The 18,775-nt window shown below is 40.3% G+C and overlaps 1 protein-coding gene across 1 annotated transcript in view; it reads left to right on the top strand.

Moving 5' to 3' along the window:
- nbas (NBAS subunit of NRZ tethering complex) overlaps nt 1-18,775 on the top strand; it is a 337,358-nt gene that overhangs the window by 189,145 nt on the left and 129,438 nt on the right. The window contains exons 41-42 of the mRNA XM_037537972.1: nt 8,834-9,066; nt 10,177-10,287. Coding sequence (XP_037393869.1) covers nt 8,834-9,066; nt 10,177-10,287 — 344 coding nt within the window. The remainder of the gene's footprint in view (nt 1-8,833; nt 9,067-10,176; nt 10,288-18,775) is intronic.

Genomic DNA, 18,775 nt, shown 5'->3' on the forward strand with positions numbered 1-18,775 from the left:
AGCAACTGCTCTGCTAATGTTGCTATTTGTGCGAGCGGAGGTGTCTGTGTTGGAAGCTCTCCATTCATGGCTGGCCCTCTGCTTTTGATGTTCTATTGATGTTTGCACTTGAACTAGTAAATTTAGTCTCTATTTCTTTACTTAGTTATATATTCAATTAGTTAAACTGCAATTACCTTGTCTTACACGTGAAAAGAGACTAATGGACCCAAACAACGGTAATATGGATGTCACAAGAGAACCACTGTACCTTGTGGAGAAGGTGGTTAGGGATGGCTGATCTGAACACATCACCTTTTTTTTTTTTCTACTGGATACAGTTCTGGTAGTTTTAATAATTCTATAATTATTGTTTTTTTGGGGATGGATGGTTCTTGCAAGCTTCCTCAGTCACCTGAGAAACCGTTGCTCTTCTCTTTTTGCTTACATATTACACTAATGCCTGACTGTCAATTTTCCCATAGATCTGAATGAAGATGCAGATCTCGAACGCTAGCCAGTTGTGCAGTCTTTATGACTTGAAGCTCCTGCCACCCTTGTCCCAATAATGAACTCTCTTTCAAAGTCACTTGATCATTTAATTCAAAATCAATGTCAACCAGGTCTCCTGATCATTTTCATAGGTGCTGCAGAACAGGTAAGATGCTAGTAGCCTAGTTGTTTCATGCAGAACACCCGTCTGGAAGTGCATGTAATGCTCCTCTGCCCATTTATTCAGGTTTTTATTTTTATTTTTAATGCTCCTTCTATACATCCCTCATGTCACACTATATGGGAAGTATTGGGAAACACCTCTTAACCATGGAATACAGGTGTTTCATTCCATCCCATTGCCACAGGTGTATAAAATCAGGCACTTAGCCATGCAGTCTGCCTTTACAGACATTTGTGAAAGAAAGGATTGTTCCAAAGAGCTCATTGAATTCAAGTGTGGTTCTGTAATAGGATGCCAGCATTACATTTATGTCAGTTTGCGAAATATCTTTCAACTGTGAGTAGTAGTATTGAAAAGTGGAAGCAATTGGGAACCGCAGCAACTCAGCCATGAAGTGGCAGAGCACGTAATGTTACAGAGCAGGGTAGCCTAGTGCTGAGGTTCACTAGTCAACGCTCTGTTGACTCTATACCTGCAGAGTTCTAAACCCCCTCTGGCATCATGGCTTAGGTTTCCATGGCCGAGCAGCTACATACAAGCCTTGCATCGCCAACAGCAATGCCAAGAGTCAAATGGAGTAGTGTGAAGTGGCACCACTGGACTCTGGAGCAGTGAAAACGTATTCTGTGGAGTGATGAATTACGCTTCTCTATCTCACACTCTGATAGATGGAGTTGAGCGAATGCCAGCAGAACGTAACCTACTTGACTGCATTATGCCAACTGTAAAGTTTGGTAGAGGAGAGATAATGCTATGGGACTGTTTTTTCTGGGGTTTGCCTGGGCCCCTTAGTTCCAGTGAAGGGAAATCTTAATGCTTCAGCAGACCAAGACATTTTTGACAACTGTATGCATCTGACTTTGTGGGAACATTTTGGGGAAGACCCTTTTCTGTTCCAGCATGACTGTTCCCCAGTGTACAAAGCAAGGTCCAGAAAGGCATGGCTGATTGAGTTTGGTGTGGAAGAACTTGACTGGCCCTCACAGAGCACACCTTTGGGGTGAACTGGAACTTAGATTGTGAGCTAGGCCCACTCGTTCAACATCCATATCTGACCTCACAAATGCTTTTCTGGATGAATGGGAATTAGTTTTTCACTAAACAGGTGCTGTTATGTGAATACATTTTAGACTTAATGTAGACTCTATAGTGGCTCTTAACAAAGTTGTAAGCTGCCCTTTGCAGAACTTATAAAAAATAATAATTAAGTTATTAAAGTGGATTCTGATCATCATTCCTTTCCATTCTGTATTGCACATCTCCAGTATCAAACATCAGCTATTGGTCATTGTAGTGCATTACAGTGGGTGTCCAGAGTAGGAGCAACCTTGTGTGTTTTGTGATTTCTGTGTAGGCCAGGGTCAGTAAACAGTTAACCTTTGATGATGTTGCAGCTGCTACTGTTCTGACGTGCTTTATGACTCAGTGATATTTCACTCATATTTTTTGATGGATGGCCGGTGCCTGTGAGAAGGAGCGAGAGGGAGAAAATCTGTTTGCGTCACTTGTGTCTCACTCATCAATGACTCACTCCTCTGTCCCTTCAAACTGAAAGCTTTTTAATACAGCCCAATTCAGGTGGGCAGAATGCATGGCCACGTGTTTAGAGGCCGCATGTTGCTGCAAGACCATTTGAGCCATGTAAAGCCCACTCCCCTGCCCCCACTGCCTTTCTCCTTCCACCAAGAGGAGTAGGAGAGAATCAGAATGCTGTTTAGCATAATTGCTGGTGTGCATGTGTAGCAGTGTTCTCACACTCGACTGAATTCGGAGATTGAGAATCGCAGCCAACCATTCATCCTAGCCTGAAGCTATCATGAACACGCACTTCTGGAAAAGGTGTTCTGTTTCGTTACAACTGCCTGCTGACCACCACATGCCGGGAGAAGCATGGTGGATACTTCTTATGTACCTGAAAACCATATACTAACACAGTCATACTTGCTTACATAGAAACCATCCTTCTTTTTCTTCTCCCTCTCTCATTTGCTAGGCCTCTCACGCTGACACAAGGCAGCAGCTTGGGTTACTCTCAAATAGCAATGACACTGTTGGGGCTTTAGGACTGTTCGCTCTCCTCCACAGTCTGTGAAAACAGATAACCCACTCCGATTTCTCTGGACGACATCATTAGTTCGGGTTCCTATTCCTTGTGGCCCTTAGATTAGCATCTCCGCTTGAGCTGAGCTGCCACTGTTGTTTCCCCAGACGTACACTTTTGCCAGAGCAGCCCCTTCTATTGGGCTGACTGCTGTCATTTGAAATTACAGCATCTAACTGCACCTAGAAGAGCTACAGCTGCTACTTGGCATGTACAAGTTATGCTGAGCTCTATTAAGCCCTGTCACAGCCTCAAGCTCTTCTGAGGCTCTTCATGCCTTGGATTATACTATCTGAGGCAGGCTGTGATCAGTGTTTGGACTTTCGGTTGATATTGATGTCCCAGAGACAGGAGTGTCTTCCTGTTTTACAGCTTAGGTCAGATGCAAACCTTCCTGACAGCCTTTGCACCAAGAAGTGGACATCACCCATCTATCTGCCATCCTGGAATGTAAGGTGGATGATTTATCGTTGAGCATGGAAAACTGTACTCATGACTCCAGAACAGCAAGGTAGCTGTCCGTCGTCAATGCTAGTGCCTCATTTATTGCCATGACAGAACCTTTGTTGAGACACTCTTCTGAAATGGAGAGGTTACTCACCCTTTGCCTTACACTTTACTGCACAACTCTTGCACTCAGAGCAATTATCACTATTAACCTGATCCAGGTTTATTTAGTCCTGAACTAGCCTCTCTCTCTCTAGGACTCCTAGAGTGAGTCCCTTCCTGAGATCCCTACATTCCCTCCCTCTCTGCAGAGCATGCCCCCGGCAGATAACTGGGTAGCTTTATCTCTTGGTTTCCCTAGACGAGCTCCTTGATAAATGTGTTCACTGTGTTGACATGGAGACCTCCCTTCAGTTACTGCGCTAACAGAAAAGGATGATGGATTTTTCCTCTTATTCCTAAAGCATTTGTGTTTTCACAAGTTGACATGTGGTCAGTTTCCCTGTGTGAAGTGATTCGTGTACATAGATCTTAAAGACACTTATTTTAATGCATGTCCTCAGCGCCCCCAAGCATAGACATTTCTTTCGAGGGTTGAGCTTATCAATTCACTGTTCTGCCTTTTGGTGTTTTGTTTGCCCCAGGGGTATTTGCAGGGTGTGCTGGGGCTACTATGAGCAGAGAACTTGGAGGATTCTCTACTACCTGGACATTTGCCTCTAATATGCCTCCAGAGAAAGCCAAGCTCTCCTGGTGTATGGATAAAGCTTTGGGCTAACCATGAATCACATGAGGAGCTCTCCTAAGGCAGCTCAAACCATTATGTTCATAGACCTATCACTGTGCTCTTGATCGCCCCATTGAGCCCCACACAGTCCCCAAGCCTTCAGAAATTCACAGCTACCTGACTGTTCTCAACCTCATGTACTTATATAGCATGGTGGCAGCTTTAATGATAATCCTGTTGTAGCTGCCTTCTCAGTAGCAGATATGGCTCTGGTACATGGCTCGAGTCAAACCTGGTGTGTAATCACATCATGGCGATCACTTGGGTGTATGATGGCTTTAGTGCCTTGAAGGAAAAAAAAAATTCTTCTTGCTGATGTGCCTCAGGGGTTGATTCTGTAATACAATGAGGTGGTCATAATGGATATGTTCCTGTCAGGTTGGGAGGCAATGTGATACCAGCATGCTTTCGTTGGCAAGTGGCTTAGATCTGTAGCCTAGCTAATATGGTTGGACCACGTGGCTACAGTTTTCCTCATCAGTCACCAAGGATGCATGAGGTGTCCAGCGTGAGCTTTTTCCTTCTTCAGCTTAAAGCAATATTTGTCATTTGCCAAGGAACCAGGTGGGTAACTCACTTTTGAGGCAGCGCCCTCAGGAGAGTGGCAACAGCACCCAGAGGTGGCCCAGTGATTTGGGTCAGCTATGGCATGTTTTCAGTTGATTTTTTCACCAGCACAGACTGGACTCACTGCCATTTTTGGCTCTCTGTCAAATCTGCCCAGCCACCTGGAACTACTCTGTGCATTTTTTTCCCTTTTCCCTTATCCTTAAAAAAGTGCTCAGAATTGCAGCTTCACTCTACTTGAGTTCCAGTCCTCATCCGCTGTGCCACACCGTGTATTTTAGGAAACAGAATGAAAGTTGCGAATGTACACTGTGGTCAGGGATGTAGTGATGAAAAGTGGCAAACCTTAAATTTCAGTGGGCATCCAGTGGCATAACAGTGGAACAGTGAACAACCACAAACCTAAATCAAACATCTATTTTCATTCCTTTAATCACTATAGTGTTATTTCATCTGAACTGCACTGTAGCTTGGATTCCTGTGCTCACATGCTAGTACTTTCTGTAAAAAAAACATATAGTTCTGACATGAAATAGCCTTTAGCGTAACATCACATTGAACCTGTATTTTATAGATATATGACTAGTGTCAAAAGCAAGGCCTGGGGTGAAAAAGTCCCCAGAGAAAACTGGGTTGCCACCGCAGGGCATTGCTTCTGTTCTGCAGGGCCCAAATTATGTTACGCTTTCTGATTCCACTTTTCAAGTCTCGGTACAAGTTTACTTTCAAGTTGCAGTGCTCAAATACATAGATATGTATATGTACATACACACAATATGTACTGTATTTGTCAAATATGCTTGGAACTAGCGTTCCATTTACACACAACGCATTAAACTTGTCATATGAACCCTTAAATTTCATTTGGGGCAGTCGTGGGCTGGAGGTTAGGGATCTGGCCCTGTGACCGGAAGGTTGCCGGTTCGATCCCCAGGGCCGACAGTCCATGACTGAGGTGTCCTTGAGCAAGACACCTAACCCTCAACTGCTCCCCGGGCGACGTGGATAGGGCTGCCCACCGCTCCGGGCAAGTGTGCTCACTGCCCCCTAGTGTGTGTGTGTTCACTAGTGTGTATGTGGTGTTTCACTTCACGGATGGGTTAAATGCGGAGGTGGAATTTCCTCGGTTGTGGGATCAAAAAAGTATCACTTAATTATATGCTTATTTTTTTTATCAAATCAGAAGAGTGATGTCTTTCTGTGCTAAGTTTGTTTTAATTTGATATATTAAAGTTTGTTTGGCTAAAGTCTGTTGCTCCCTTTTCCCCTCATAGGGCTCCACCTGGGTGTACTGCATTGTTGCAAGGGGAGTTGGAAATCTTACTGGCCAATTTCGCCCATACTTAGTTCCTTACATTTAAACCGCGATGTGCAGTTGTTCCACAGTGGATTGATGCCACAGGGTGCTGGGCCTCTTTGTAAATGTTACTAAAGTCATTTGCTCTATTAAAGTTCCAACTTTTTTCTTCTTAGTTGTTAAATACTAATTTGTATGACCCTTACCTGTTACCACTGTGGGAAGTAGATTTGGGCTAAGAGTCTGCACCAGGAGCCAGAACTTGAGGTAACGCTTTCTTCCACAGTCCCTTAAGTTCTAAGTATTAAACGGTCAAGTGTGAGGTTTAAACTCCAACATACTAGATAAATAGTTTGAGTTGCATGGCAGTAGGTTATGAGACAGTTGAACTAAATTGCACTGCAATGCCTAACAGGTTCTAGATATGATATATAAATAAGGACATCATAAAATACCTCAAATATTAATAAGGAGGATTAATGAGAAGCAATAAGGAAGTAAGTACAAACATCCTCCACCAAAATTGTAATGTAATGCCATATATTTAACCAGAAAATGTAATCAGAACCACCTCCAACACTGTAAATTAATTAAGCAATTGATTAATTAATAAAAGAAATTCAGGCTGTCTAAAAATTTTGATTTAATTGAGTTATAAAGTGGTAAGTTAACAAAACAAGAGTCTGTGTTTAATGTTCTGTCAGCTTTTTAATCAAACTTTTTAATCAAAGTCTTAAGAGTTTTAAGGCAGTCCAGGTACTTTTTTAAGTCAAAGTCCCCATTTTAAGTTTGTGGCTGTAATAACAGGTAATAAATAGCAGAATGTGTGTGTGCAATTTCCAAGTGTTTGAATTCATCTGCATATTACTCTACAAAGACATATTCGTAAATATGCACCAAACTCTCCTCATTAACCTACAGAAAAGGCTCTTTGCCATCATTATTGCGTATTAGCATAGAGAGTGCGCCTGCATATTTTTCCAGCTTGGCCGTCTCGTCCGCGGCTATAATCCAGCCTGTGAGGGTGAAGACATGCATATTAAAGCCAGAAAACCACTGGCCACCAAGGAGCCGCTACAGCAGTCTTAGACAGAGCACAGAGAGAGAGAGAGACAGACAGAGAGAACACCTGAAGAATTGCGCTACAGTCTCGCTTTTCATGATGCTGCATGACAGCTAAAGGTTGGAGACAGAAAGACTGCTTAGATGAAGATGTTTCATCATGAAAGGAGACATGTGAGAGACAGTGTTCAGATGCAGGCCCTGTCTTCTTATCACTGTCTCTAGAACCAGCTCCTTTCGTCCTCTCTTTCTTTGCTCTCCTTTTTTCTTTTCCTCCTGTCTTGTACCCTGCCTCATTTGCCTCTCCTTTATCCTTTAAGTTTGTGCTTCTGTCGGTTTATCAACTCATTGGCCAACTATTTTCTGCCTTTACCTGCCAGTATACTTACACGCCACCCTCTGTGGTCAAAGAGATACCCAGACAGATATGTTTCTACATTCATAATGACGTCATAGTCATTTTCATTTAGATTACAGCCTAATCATGTAGACCGTGGGCCTTCATCACGTTTTCATGACACGCTAATTTATCCAGTCCTTGCGACAGACATGTCTCACATATTCATTTGTGTCTAAGTGGGGGAAATGATCCATTTGATTTGAGTGACGGATTGAAAGCCATTCCTCATCGCCTAATGGGTGGCCAATTTTTTTCCCGAAGCACACATTCCTCGAGCGCAGAGGCCTCACTTTAGTTCTGTAGTTTAAAAGTGACTCTCAATGTACCTTTTCTTGTTGAAACCACACATATGAACATGCTCACGCACTTCTGCAAATATTCCACCATTCCAAATATTGATTATTATACCTCCAGTGATTAGGGATAGAATGCTTTCTTGACATCATTTCAGAGCTGTTTTTGGTCCTCTTCACAATGTTGTTAAATTATGAGTGGAAAATGGGAGGAAATTCACTCCGCATGCCCGTAGTGTATAAACCTACACACAGATGGGGAAAATAAATTCAATTTCAGTGGAAGCAGACAGTTTTGTTCTGATGGCATAAAAAAGAAAATCTTTAAAAGAGGCCCCCTACTGAATCTTGCATCTATTTTTCATGTTTTACAGAATGTATAATTCATATGTCACATCATTTTATTCATTTTTCACTGTTATTAAAGTACAGCGCACAAGTATTTTAAAATGAAATTGGACCCTCTATCCGATTATGTTTTAATGATTTGCAATTCAATTTAATAAGCTGTGTTGAACTTTGACAAAAGACATTTGAGTGAATGAAATTTAGTTGGTATATTAAACTGTGTGTTTATATTGATTTCGTAGTAAGGTCTATGTAAATCTGTATGTAAATGCGTGTATATACTGCTGCTGCTGTTACTACTACTACTACTACTAATAATAATAATAAAAATAATAACTAACAACAATAATAATAATAATTTAAACAGTAGCACTCAACATTTAATTGTTAGTTGCAAATGATTATCACAATGTGGGTGAATTTGCTGAGCTGTAAAAATGAAATGCACAACTAACGTAATACTAAGCTAGTCAGTGAATACACAACTTTGTGTATTTATGATAAAAAGTAACTACTAACTAGTAATATTTCTGGGCCAATGTTAAAGTGGCCCTCATATATGTATGTGTGTGTGTGTGTATGTATGTATGTATATATATATATATATGTGTGTGTGTGTGTGTGTGTGTGTATGTATGTGTGTATATATATATATATATATATATATATATATATATATATATATATATATATATATATATATATATATATAGCCTTTCAGTCCACTTAGTCAACTTCAAATGTTTAACAATCACTAATGCACTATTAGAATTTATCACTACACACAGCATAAGCACACTGGAAGCACATTGGAAACAAGTTCACAATCAGTTGACTAACCTTTCTCTGTGTTCTTTCCTCTCTCTGCAACCTCAGGCTGATCCAAGGGATCTGATTCGTCTGGTGACCAAACATGTTGCTGACCACGAGGGTCATGATTGGGCCGATGAGGAGCTGAAGGCTCTGATTGGCCAGCTGCAGCTTTACAGTGAGAGGCTGACTGACTTCACTCAGGCCCAGGTGCTTAAGGGCCTCGGCCGCGGAGTAGACGTCCAACGCTTCAGCAATGACAACCAGTACAAGAAAGAGACCATTCTAGGCCTGGCAGAGTGAGTAATTTTTCTGTTTGTATGTGTGAGTGTGTATATATAGGTGCCTTTGTCAATCCACCAACCACTAGTTGCAAAGTAAAAAGTAAAAAAAAAAATGGTTGCAATATGCCACGTTAACTACGTCCAGAAAATGTCAGACAGCTACTCATCCAGCAATTCTTCTGAAATCAAGGTAAGTAACGAGTTGCCACCCAATGTTTGACAGTTTCTCACTGCAGATTAAACGTTTTTGGAATCCAGCTAGAGTTCTTGTTTCTAAATTATCAATGTTCATCTTAAGTCTTTCTCTTCTCACCTTTTCGTTAGCTACTAGCTAGGCAAGATTGTTGTCTGTGTTGCTATGTGACCAGCAGTCTGTGCGCTAACCTTCAGGGTCAAAAGTTTGTGAATTAGTAGTTAAAGGCAATATTAACTCCAGTGTTTAGGACTATTGTTAAAACTGTTTTACGGCAACAGGGCAGTAGACGAGCCGCATGTGGCTCTGGACGCACTTGTTGCTGACCCCTGTGCTAAACCAAACCAGAGCTTGCTGAAAAGTTTAACCAGTTTTTAATTGTTAAAATAAAGTATTTTATATTGAGTTTACTTTACTGAGTTTTTTTTGGCATTTTAAGCCACAAAAATATTTCTCTAGATCACCGCCATGCCCGTTGAATGTGCCAACCTTTTATTTTTTTTATTTATCTATTTTTTTTGATGGAGCTCAAATGAAGTTTTCCCATATTTTGGCTTTTTTGAGTCATGCATAACCCTGTTCTGTAATCTCTGCAGTCTGTGTTTTCCTGCTTCGTCTGGTGATCTAAATGGGGGAGCGCAAACATCTTTAAGTATCAATAACTGATTTGTTGCCAGCTTTTTTTTTTTATCATTATTATAATCAATGTTATGGAAAACATTGATTAGTTCTTGCAGCCCTAGAAACAATACAACACTTAAAGTTGTGTGTTATGCAAATAACATCATTGCTGTGCTAATCAGTGACTTAATCATTCATAGCACTTTCGTAGCCTCTTCTGTTGCTTAAATATTTTCACAGGACAAATGCAGTAATGGGTATGGAAATGTGAAGGTGTTTGGGGTTCTAATTGTGTATTTGTGTGTGTTTAGGACATTAGATGAGAACGTGTATGGGATCTCTCGCTCTCTGGCTCAGCGCTACAGCATTCCTCTCTGGGAGGTTCATATGACACACCTGGAGTTCCTCTTCACTGACAGCGGGTAGGAAACTCACTCTCACATACACCTCCACACACACACACACACACGCAGGCCTGAAGGCAGAAGTAGGTGTAGTGGAAGGTGAACACATCGTTCCCTATCGCGCTGAACACACATCGTCAATTCACGGAGAGCTAATCAATTCCACACTATGTGGCAGAGAGAAGGAGAAAGAGATGGAGAGAAAGAGATGGAGAGAGTGGGTGTGCAGCATCTCCGCCACTCGCCACACTGATCCGCTCCAAATCCGCACAAGCGCTCGCCTTACAGTCACAGACACACTGAGTCATTCCTACTGCAGCTACGCTCCAGGAATCAGCACTGATTTCACACAGCTCTGCCATATTCTCTGGATTGTTGACTATTTAACCCTTAAAAATGTTATTCTCAGCGATAGAGAAGTGTTTTGATTTATATATGAATTTATTTGTGCTGACTGCAATAAGTTTGGACATTCTGACAAAAGTGCAGACTCTAAACTGTCTAAACTGTTCATACCTCATTAGTGTTAGTAAGTAGTAGAGCTTTTTCATTTGATTTGAATTTGATAAAAACATTGTTGTGAGTGTCCTTTTGTTCGGTGGTAAGTAAAAGCCTGCTTGGCTGCTTTTGTCATTTTTTGACATCAAAAGAAACAGCCTTAAAACCCAGTCACTCTAGCTTTTTTGCAAAAATTGTATGTCCAAAATGTTTAACACCTCTAAAAGCTTCCTCCCAGAAAAAAGAGAAATGGCTAAGAAATTCTTGCCTGGTGCCTGAGACATTGTTTTACCATAGTTTTGAGATGAGCTGCCTACATTCGAGAGAGGTTTTGGCCTGAAATGTATTCTTAGTATCCATTCATGGCATAGAGGTAGAAAGAATGATCACACTATTTAAATGGTCCCCTATAGATGATCTACAGATACTTAAATCATTAACAAACCTGCTGAGGTTCAGGTGATTATCAGCATCATTAGGGTTAGGGTTAAAAGTAGATGTTGCATTTAATGACCATTTACTTAATATTGTTTGAAGATATACTGAGCATTTACAAAGAATCTACAGTGGACCATCCACAGAAACACAGGGCTTTGTATGGCAAAACAGTTCGCTTATTTGTTTGGATTTACTTCTGTTTTGCCATTTTGAATATTACTAGTGTGTTCCGTTCTGGAGGCAGCTGCCTAACTAGTCTCTACATTCAAAGGCATCTCTCTTGTTGGGCAGCATTTTAACTGAAAAGAAACCTTAGTAGGCATCGCTTTCCAGACAGCGCTTCAGTACCATTGTACATTTTAACTTTCACTGCACTGTACACGTTTTATCTGTTAACTCACAGTCACTGGTTCGCTTACATTCACCTCCGACTGTAAGGGTGAATCACCTCAGTGTACAAGGACGGCTCTGAATCTGCAGCAGCTGTGTTCCTGCATTGACACTGTTTGTGACTTACTTTATGAATCATTTCAATTCATTCACTGTTCTCATCCACTTTAACGGATCTCCTTTATTTGTAATGCACAAAGGATTAAAACTATATTATTTTGTAAAATATCATCTGTTTTATGAGCTCTTAGTCTGAAATTTAGCCGTCACCGTGTGACTGTGTTAAGCATAGCACTACAAGACTAGCAGAGCAGGCAAAAATAAGCATTTGTGCTATTTATTTTCAAAAAAAGATTTTATTTCTGAACTTCTACATCGTCCAGTAAGTTAAAAGTATTTTTCATCGTTTAGGGAGAACAACAGTCCGTAGCGCTGGTTCCGCAGTCTTTCCCCCCAGATACACTCGGCAAGTCAGCTGCTTTGGGTTGTTCACCACAGTTTTCTCCCTTTAACAGTTCCTCTTCCTCAGCCCCTCAGACAGCACCTCTCCGCTTCTGGAAGATTAATCCCTGAAGACCCTGAAGAAGAAAAACAATCCCTGAGTACTAACACTAAGCTAATCTAAACACTACTAAACACTGAACCGCCAATATTTTAAACTGGAATCTCTCGTTTTGAAAAGCCAGCACCTTTACACAGCTAGCCCGCTAGCTAAGCTAATTAACATTGGCTTCATCTAACCTAGCTAACATAGCTAGCTAATGAGTTACAAAGCAAACTGCCAGAATTTCACCACTGGAGCAATTCCCAGGGATCTATAAACACAAATATGCTAAATACTTTACACAAATACAACAATCAACCAAAACCAAAAAGTCAGATAACTTACATTGGTGAACTCCTGGGTTGGCAGAAAACGGCCGCTTTGTCCGCCGTGCTTGTCAAACCAAAGCGATGGAACTCTCGCCCGGTTAACAGTACTGAGCAATTGCCTTCGCTGAGAAGGATAAATGCGTATGGGAGGCAAATCCTGCCAAAAAGGAAATGAAAATCAAAACAATAAAATGTAAATGCAAACCTCTTTTTGCCATTTCTTTTTCCAAACATCTGCACAAATATCCTGTCAAAACTGAAGATGAAATGAAATGCCTTCATTTGCAATTTCATTTTTCACATGAGCACGAGCCGACTGTGACAAAAATAAAAGTAAATAGAAAACGTCTATTTGTCAGTTCATTTTAGTCGTTATTCTGTTTTTTCACAGCCAAATCTAAAATGAAAAAGCTAAAAGACAAAAGAAAACGCAAACGTCACTTTGGCTTTGGCTTTTCTTCTTGAAACGCAGAAGATGTGTCAAAACTAAAATCAAAATGCAAAGTTTACTTTCTTATTTCTTTTTCACAGCGATCGGCTGCAAATCTGACAAAATTCAAATGAAAATGCAAAATGAATAAATCAACAGCAAAGTGCCAGTTTGTGATTCCGTTTTTGGCGCTGACGTGCTTTAACTGTCAGAATGGAAAGGAAAATGAAAACGAACCTCAGCGCCACCTGCTGGAGATTCACTTTTCATTTTCCAGTTTTTTCTATTTCTTTTTCTATCTGACCAACATGCAAATATATGTTAATTAGCACTAGGCAGGGCTATGGGGTACATTTTAGCACAGTCCCAGCTATCCGAGGAAAAACACGTCATGTCTCTGAGCATGTCCTACAATGTACCCCATAGTCCCCCCTAGTACTAATTAACATATATTTGCATGTTGGTCAGTTAGAAAAAGAAATAGAAAACTGTAAAATGAAAAGTGTATCTAAAGCAGGTGGCACTGATGTTCGTTTTCATTTTCATTTTCATTCTGACAGTTAAACGGAATCACGAACTGTCACTTTGCTGTTGATTTATTCATTTTGCATTTTCATTTTACTTTTGTCAGATTTGCAGCCAATCGCTGTGAAAAAGAAATAAGAAATTAAACTGGGGTTTTTGATTTTAGTTTTGCAAAGTTTGCATTTTCTTTTGTCTTTTAGCTTTTTCATTTTTAATTTGGCCATGAAAAACCGGGATAATGACTAAAATGAAATGACAAATAGGTGTTTTCAATGTATTTTTATTTTTGTCACAAACGGCTTGTGCTCATGTGAAAAATGTAGGCATTTCATTTCATTTTCAATTTTGGCAGGATGTTTGTGCAGATGTTTGGAAAAAGAAAGGGCAAAAAGAGGTTTGCATTTACATTTTATTTTTTTCATTTTCATCTCCTTTTTGGCAGGATTTGCCTCCCATAAATGTGATGCTGCCTTCAGATCTGTTCAAAAATCATTCACCAAGGCAGCTGCCTTATACTGCCTTTCGAATAGGACAGCCTTCATCTCGGGAGCCTTAGAATGATGCATACTTGGACAGCTGCCTCCCATTCACATATAAAACATCTTGGGTAGGTTCAGGGTCATTTTTGATAGCATTCGTCGTTTTCTGGGCCCCATCACTGATCCAGCACTCAGGAAATATGGCACAGATTAGCACTTGAACAGAAAAAGAATGAATGAACTTGAAAAGGTTTTTAAACTTTTGTGTTCAAGTTTGAGCTTTAATGTGCATTTTTGTACCGTTGACCAGTAGCACTACTGCCTTGGCTGTTTTAATCTTTAAAGAGCTCCTATAGCCGCACTACAGCTTTACATTTTAGTCCAACCCTAAAATTTTGGTCCAAAACAAATGTAGCCCAATAATTTTCTGTCCAAGCACATCCTGTCTAGCAGCATCTTGTTTTGAGTCTGAACCTGACCTGAGCCGAACTACATGTTTTGAATCTAAAACTGACCTCAGTATAACCAAATTTTTCTGAACTCAAGTCAAAACACATCTTTTTGTGAGTCCAAAACTGACCTGAGAATAATTAAATTCTGTCTGGACCCAAGCCGAACTTCATCCTCATGTTTTGGGTCCAGAACTAACATTTTGTTAACTGTTTATTCTTTTATGTTTTTGCTGTTTATGGTAGGCAAGTTAATCAGCTTGGTTCCTGTACCAAAGTAGTAGATTTTGCTAGTTTAGCTGCTTGGCTGAGCGCTGCATACACCAGTTATCTACAGAATACAGACTGAAACCTGAATGTAATTCATTATGAAACTTTAATACTTTATGAAAGTTCATTGAATAATGTAGCAAAATGACAATAATTTGAGAATTCTAAGGGTAACTAAATCAGCACCATCAAAAATGTATCCTTAACCTTATTGGTTCAATATTTATTCATTCACTTGTGATTCTAATAGCTTGTTATAGCTAAATTTGCATGTTTTCACAGTGAGAAAAAAGAGAGACGAACTGATGAACAATTACAGGCCCTTATACGCTTAACTCCAGGCTGTAACTGAACGTCAGACCCTTGCTGGAGAATGCATCGGATGTTGACGCTTCATTTAAAACCTGCACCTAAGGCTTCAAGCAGTAATGATTTTATTTGGTTTGAACTGCTTTATTGGCTGTAGGAGCTGAGAGACTGAGCAAAAAGCCCTGCAGCTGTACATATATACACCTGCCCTGATCAATACACGTGATAGATATATAGCCAATCACTGTTCTGAAGCTTCTGAATTCCCATTCTATTGGAAAGTCCACCTATGTGCTCTCGAGTGGCCACAACATGATCAATTTTACAGGGACTTCACAGACGCAGGTGCTGAGCTCTGTGTGATGTGCATGATAACACTGTTACTAAACAACCATCCAGAGCTCAGGCTCATCACGCCTTCACCTGCCTTTCACTGACTCCTTTCTTTCTTTGCTGTTTGATTCTCTTGTGTTCCTTTCTCTCCCCTTTCCTTCCTTTCCTCTGTTCTTCCCCTTTTCTTCTCTCCTTTATCTTCTCTTTCCTTCCTCTTTTTCTCTCCCATTCCCTCCTTCATTTCTCTCGGATTTCGTTCCTTTTCTTTCCCTGCCCTTTCCTTGTTCCTTTCTTGCTCATTTACTTCTTTATTTGTTCTGTTCTTTCCTTCTATTTTCTCTTTTCTGCCTTTCTTTCCCTCCCATTCCTTCATTTTTCTCCTTTTTCCTTCCTTACTTTCATTCTCTCCACTTTCCTTTTTTTCCTTTCTCCTCTTCCCCATCTCTTTGTCTACCTCTACCCTCCCTCCTTTCTTCCCCTCCTGTTTTCATCTTTTCTTTCACTCCCATTCCGTTCTTCATTTCTCTTATTTACTTCCTTATTGTCTTTCTCTCCCCTTTCCTTTTTCCTTTCTTACTCATTTCCTTTCTTCTTCCCTTTCTCTGTCCTTCTCCTCATACATTTCCTCCACTCTTCCCCTTTTTCTTCTTTTCTTTATCTCTTTTTCCTTTATTTCTTCCTCTCCCATTTTTCTCTTATTTCCTTCCTTTTTTTCTTTTTCTCCCTTTTTCCTTTCTTGATCATTTCCCTCCTTTTCTCTCTCTTTTTTTTCCTTCGGGTTCTCTCTCTCTTCCCTTCCTTTTTTCCCCCCTCTCTCTTTTCTTTCTCCTCCTTTCCTCCCTCTTTCTCCACTCTTTCCTTTATCCTCTATGCTCATTTCCATTCTTCCTTACTCTCCCCTTTCCTCCCTTGCATTCTTTGCTTTCATTTTCTTTCCTCTCTTTTACTATTTCTTCTTTCATCTTCTATTATGTTTCTTCTTTTCTCCTGCTTTTCCTTCCTTTTGTTGTATTTCTTTTTTTCCTGTCTCTCCTCTTCCTTCCTTTTTCTCTTCCTTTCTTCATGCGTTTCTCTCCCTCTCTTGAATCTTTTCTCTCCTTTTTCATTTTTCTTCCTTCCCCCTTCCTTCTTTTTTCCTTCTGTGCACTGCCCTTTCTTGCTTCCCAGGAGGCTTTAGAGGGATTTTGCTTTCTCTCCATTTTCTTTACTTCCTTTCTCTCAATTTTCCTTCCCCTTCCTTTCTCCCCATTTCCTTCCTTCCTTGATCTCATCTTCTTATCTTTCTCTCCCATTCTCTCTTTCCTTTCTTTCTCTTCCTCTTCCTTCCTTCTTTCCCCCGCTCTTTGTCTCCTGGGTTGAGTTCTCGGAGGCTTTGCAGTGATGGAGGGGGGTTGGGGGGTTAACAGTATTTTGATCATGTCTTTGGTGGTAGGTATTCCCAGGCTCACTGGCCTAATTGTATTTTGACTGTTTTTTGGTCGGCTAAGCAAAATTAGCCATTTGAAATCCTTGAAGATGGACTCTGAGACTCTGAAGGGCTGGAAGCAAACGTTTTCAACTGAGAACTTTAGTGGAGACACATGCAAGAGCTTTTTTTCTGAGTTTGTCTTTTTTCTGGCTACTAATGATCGGTTGTGCAGACGTAATGGGGTGTAGACAGAAGTCTTGTATCAGTCAGTGATTGATGACTGTTTAACTGCTGAAGCTTCTCTCTTTTTTTAGTTTTTAAATATGACATTTTCTTAAATAAAGGGCAGACAATAAGCCTTTCATAGCAATGTCAACTCTCTGTTCTTGTTTCTCTGTTTCTTTATCTATCCTTTTTTTTTCTCATGCGTTTTGTCTCTTGCTGTCTCTTTGTTTCAAATTCTTTCTTTTTCTCTGTCTTTCTTTTACAGTCTCTTTATCCTCTGTATATCTAGTTACAGGAAGTCTCTTTCTCTCTGTCGTTCTCTCTCTCTTTTGCTCGTCTGGAGAGCAGATTGAGTGCGTGAAACCGATTTGCTGCATGTGATATTTTTTGCCTCCGCCTCTCTCTTTCCCTCTGAGACTCCCCCCATCCTCATTAGCATGCAGGAGGCTTTGTTTTCCCTCTCTCGGCCCGAAACATGAAATAAGGAAACACTTTTCAAAATCTCCCTCAAATTAATCTCCACGCTTTATTGTCAGACTGCAATTCCACCAGAGGGCCTCTTCACAAACTTTGGCAATTATTCTCAGAGTTTTGCTTCATTTGTCAGCAAATAGCCTTGTTATGACTGATGAGGAAGTGTAAACACAAATATTTACATTGCTGCATTTATTTACATGGTAATCATTATTACAATTAAGTATGGTGTTTATTGATGATAATCTGAAGAGGATAAAGGGCCACTTTATTTGGTATTTCATGTGAATGCAATAAAGTAGCTTTTGATAGCTCGGATTGGAGCTGTTATGAGTAATGTAGCATTTGGTCTATTGTTATGTTGTTCTTTTGCAAAATTACTGATTGTAATTTGTCTTAGGAATACATTGTAGCATAATTCACTTTGGTGCTGAGTTTGTAATGGTGAGTAAAGCTTCCTGCCCATCAGTACCAAGAATGTAAAATTAAGTTCAAACAAGTGAAGTCTAACATCTTGTTATATCAGCATCACCCAACAAGAAAACGGCACAGAATGGAAAGTGAATCCAGTCTAAAAGAACTTGGGATGCTGTTTGTGTGCCTGATGCATTGTTTGATTAATAAATGAATTAAAGAAACATTGAAACTTATTTGAATAGCTAAATATTTTCTTTTGGCATTTCCTATTGGTTTATATTTTAAATGTCTGTCATCTAATGATAGTTGTTATGGTTGCTGCAGAGTAACCTTTACAAGTGTCAGGTCTGGGGGGCTCCTGTCTAAGCGTTGGCCCTATCATCAGGAGATTGTGAGTAAGATCCCTGGTGAATCTACAGCCATCCGTGGCCGGGAATCCTAGACAACACAATTGGCCTCGCTCTCTGGGTGGGTAGGATGGCCCCCCTTCTCCCCCCCATCACTCAACGCAATGCTAGTCAGCGCAGGCATCTGTTAGCTGACGTAACGGATTTGGCGGTTGGCATTTTCCTCCGAGTGCGTTCGACTGTCCAATGACATTGCATGAGTGAGTCACAGGTCTCGGGCGAAGCCTGTGCTAGCCTTCACTCTCCAAGTATTGATAGCATCGTGTGATTGGGGAGTCTTAACTAGCAGGTGGAATTGGAGACAACTAAATAAAAAAATGAATCCCTTAAAATCAGTATGCGCAGTTGTACACAAACTTTTGAACACACCCAAGTCAAATTAGTTGATTATCAAGTGAAAATTTGTTAAGTAAGTTTACACTTCTTTCAATTATAAATTTCTACTGATTTGCTGAGTTAAACATATTGGGGAAAATATACATAATTATTTACCCAAATATATTAAAATTAAACTGTGCATTAAAATACGCTGAAGTATGTTCATCAGAGGCTTCCCAAAACTGGGCAGTTGAAGACTGGAA

Source organism: Pygocentrus nattereri, chromosome 4, assembly GCF_015220715.1.
Source record: "Pygocentrus nattereri isolate fPygNat1 chromosome 4, fPygNat1.pri, whole genome shotgun sequence".
Taxonomy (NCBI): Eukaryota; Metazoa; Chordata; class Actinopteri; order Characiformes; family Serrasalmidae; genus Pygocentrus; species Pygocentrus nattereri.